Below are 3,419 nucleotides of genomic sequence, written 5' to 3' on the forward strand. Positions count from 1 at the left end.
AGGTTGGAAAATGGTTGAATCAGAATCGAATTGAGCAAACCAACGGTTCGACTGGCGAACAGGACAATTCAACCAATATTTTTTTTTTACCGCATCACAACGACATTGTTTTAATGCTTTTGGCACCAAAACGATGTCGTTTTGATGACCATCTTGCCCCCCTCAGGTGCCCTAGCTCCAACAGTTGCCGTCGACAAACTCCCCACCCATCCACAGCAAACCAGTCTTTGCCTCCCCCCTTGCCAACAATCGTGGTCCGTCTCTTCCCCTCTCCCTCCTCTACACACAAAATGTCAAAAAGCAATGTTTGCCCTACCCACCAAAAACCAGTAGTAGTCTCGCCGACCCTCGAGAAATAGGTGAAATCTCAAATCTTAGACTTCCATTTTTAAATTTAATTTTTATGTTTTATATTTAATGTATTAATTTTTTTATTACAATTTTAATGTTATGTTTAATATTTAATATTTATAAATTTGGATAGAATTTTTTATTTTTATTTATTAATTTATTTAAAATTTTAATAATATATAAAATATATATTTATGACATTACCGATTCGAACGTTGGTTCGACCAATGAACCGTGAACCGATAATTTTTTCAATTTAATAACCGGTCCGATTTTGAAATTAAACATTGATTTTATCACATATCATATTCTAAGTTCAATCAAATATGAGATATGATAAGTGGTGAAATATATTATCCAACTTAGATATTTAGTCTCGATATATATATATATATAAGCGAACATAGAGGTATCCAATGGGTCGGGCCGCCCATTTTGGCTCGTGACTTGGCATGCCAAAAGACTAGGTTAGGCTGACACGACCCAATTACTGTAGCAGCCCAACGGAATGGGTCGTGTTAGGCCTAAGAAAACAACCCGTTGTGTCATCGTGCTGTCCCTCTGTGCAAGCCCCCCTTGTTGGCCCACCATGCCAACCCGTCTTCTTATTTTTTCATGTATTTTGTTGAAATATTGAATAAAAGAATTATTTTTTTATACTTCATATCCTTTTATATTCCATTATTTTAAATTTATTGTTATTTTGATTTAAAAAAAACAATTTCAAATATATTTTTTTGCTATTTTTAAAAACAAAAAACTAACATTTCAATAAATTTTACAAATACAAATTCGATAAATATAAATATAAAAAATAAATAGTATAATTATTTGAGGTGTTTAAAGTAACAAAAAGAAATTTTATTTAATAATGAAAAAACTTAAGACAAAATGACTTAAAAAAATTAAATTAAAATTTTTAACAAAGTGTGGCCCATGGGCCACAAGCCCAACATGGAACAACACAATTACCTCGTGGCTTATGGGTCATGCCGGGCCACCTATTTGGTTTGCATGGGTCGGCCCAGCCTGACACGATTTTGAAGTCGGCCGTGCCCGCCCGACATGCGTGGCCATTGGACACCTCTAAGCAAACATATGCCCGGGCCATATGCCTAATGGGCTAAGTCCCTCCCCCTAAAAAAAATCAAATTTCCACAACGCCAATCAAATTTAAAGGTAAAAAAGACTTAACCATGGAAACAATTTTTTTTTGAATTTTGCCCCTGGCCTACATTTCTGACTCCGCGAGTGGGTGTCTATTTGGAGGCAAAATTCTTCGGATCCATGCAAGGTATTTTTCAGTAAAGGGTGTTTTAGATTGGACAGATTTTCTTATCACTTTGTTTTAGAAATTCAGTGTTAGGGATGAGGCGAGTTGGCTACTTAATATAGTTGTCTTCCTTAACAGTGAGATAGATTTTTGGCTATGAAAACAGACAATTAATCTTGACTGAACGCGTGCGTGATCTGGAGTTACCGTTTGTGTTCTTGTTACTTTGCATACGAGTAGGAATAGTTGAGAAACTAGATTTTAATAAAAACATTTGTTGCATTTTGCATCTGAACTTTTATGGTAGGTAATCAGTAAAGAAAAACTCAAAACAATTCATATGTCCCTCTTATCCTAGATGCAAAAGCTACTTCTCTTCTCTTCCCTTCAGCTCCGACTTCAAATCCATCAAGTAAATGACAAGAGAGAGGATACAAGCATAATGACAACAGCAAGGTGAATTCCAACTGTGGCAGGCGCGCTTGAATCATCATCACCTGGTGGAGAACCTCGTGGACTACCAACTGGGGTCGGACCATCTGCAATTGGCCTGCCAGGGATGGCTGGGGCCTTGGCAGGCACAGGGCCCAGAGGTGGCCTACTAGGCATTGGCCTTGTGGGAGATGGGGGACTAGCCTTAACTGGTGGGGGTGGAGATGGGGGAGTAGCCTTACCTGGTGGGGGTGGAGATGGGGTCTTTGCTGGAGTTGGGGCCGGTGCCAGGGATTTATTACTCGGGGAAGGTCCGGGTGCAGGTGCAGATGAAGGCGGCGGAGGACGCGGTGGAGGTGAGGGTGAAGGAGATGTACTTGAATTATCCAAGCCTGAAGGAATTATCACAGTACTGATCTGCAACACCGATATGTTGTATGGCTGAGAAGCAATGGACTTGACCAAATTAGCACCAAGCGTGGTACCATGAACAGCTGAACCAAATACAACTCCTCCTGTGCTCAAATGGGTGACATTCAAGAAGCCTTGTTGCCCAGTAGATTCACCACTGGCCTGGAAAAGTGTAGGGAGAGTCGCAGTGTTGTTGGGTAGTTTCTGGAGCTTTGGGACATCAAAGTAGTCAAGCACCACATGTAAGCTAACAACCTTCTTGATCACATCCTTGGGTTTTCCGGAAAGTGGAGACAGGCCGCCATTGTCAACAGCAAGGATAGTGATGCTTTGTCGCTTATTAATATCAGCTGCCAATTGGGTGTCAGTGAGGTAGCCATTGAAGGTGCTGAAATCTGAGAATTGGGCAAGGAGTTGGGTGATGTTAAAGGCAGTGGCAGAAGAGAATAGAAGGAAGGAGAGCAAGAGAAAAGTTGGTGGTGCGATGGAGGATTTGAGATGCATTTTTTATAGGATCAATCAAATGATGAGAGAATGAAAGAGGAGGGACACAAGGTGGAGAGCTTTATATGCAAATGAGTGGATTCAAAGAGAGCATTGTGTCTGTAAGAGTGAGTCTCCCTCCGCCAAATTTGTGGGAACTTCTCCTGGTCAGAAATGAGGGCGAAGACTGTGGAAGTGCTCTAAATTTGTAGGGCCACTTGCCAGTGTCAAAGTCAATGTTCAACCATATCCTAAAAATAGCTTGTTTTGATTTTGAGGGTGCCCTCTGTTGGCCCTAACCGTTTTTCTTATGTTTTTCTGTTGCCTACCTTTTTTTCAACTTTATTACACTTTTTCTTCTAACCTTATTCCCAGGACTGGATTACAAGTGTACCAAGATCTCTAGTTAGATATATGTTATTAGTTACTCTCTCTCTCTCTCTCTCTCTCTCTCTACTAATACTCCTAA

At 40.2% G+C, this 3,419-nt stretch overlaps 1 protein-coding gene across 1 annotated transcript; it reads right to left on the reverse strand.

The window, feature by feature from the left end:
* Positions 1–2,032: 2,032 nt before the first annotated feature.
* On the reverse strand, positions 2,033–2,971 carry LOC100245025 (fasciclin-like arabinogalactan protein 14). The gene has a single exon (XM_002271114.3). The coding sequence runs from the start codon at positions 2,969–2,971 to the stop codon at positions 2,033–2,035; it is 939 nt and encodes a 312-aa protein (XP_002271150.1).
* Between the last annotated feature and the right edge of the window lie 448 nt (positions 2,972–3,419).

Source organism: Vitis vinifera, chromosome 9 (genome assembly GCF_030704535.1).
Source record: "Vitis vinifera cultivar Pinot Noir 40024 chromosome 9, ASM3070453v1".
In the NCBI taxonomy this organism is placed as follows: Eukaryota; Viridiplantae; Streptophyta; class Magnoliopsida; order Vitales; family Vitaceae; genus Vitis; species Vitis vinifera.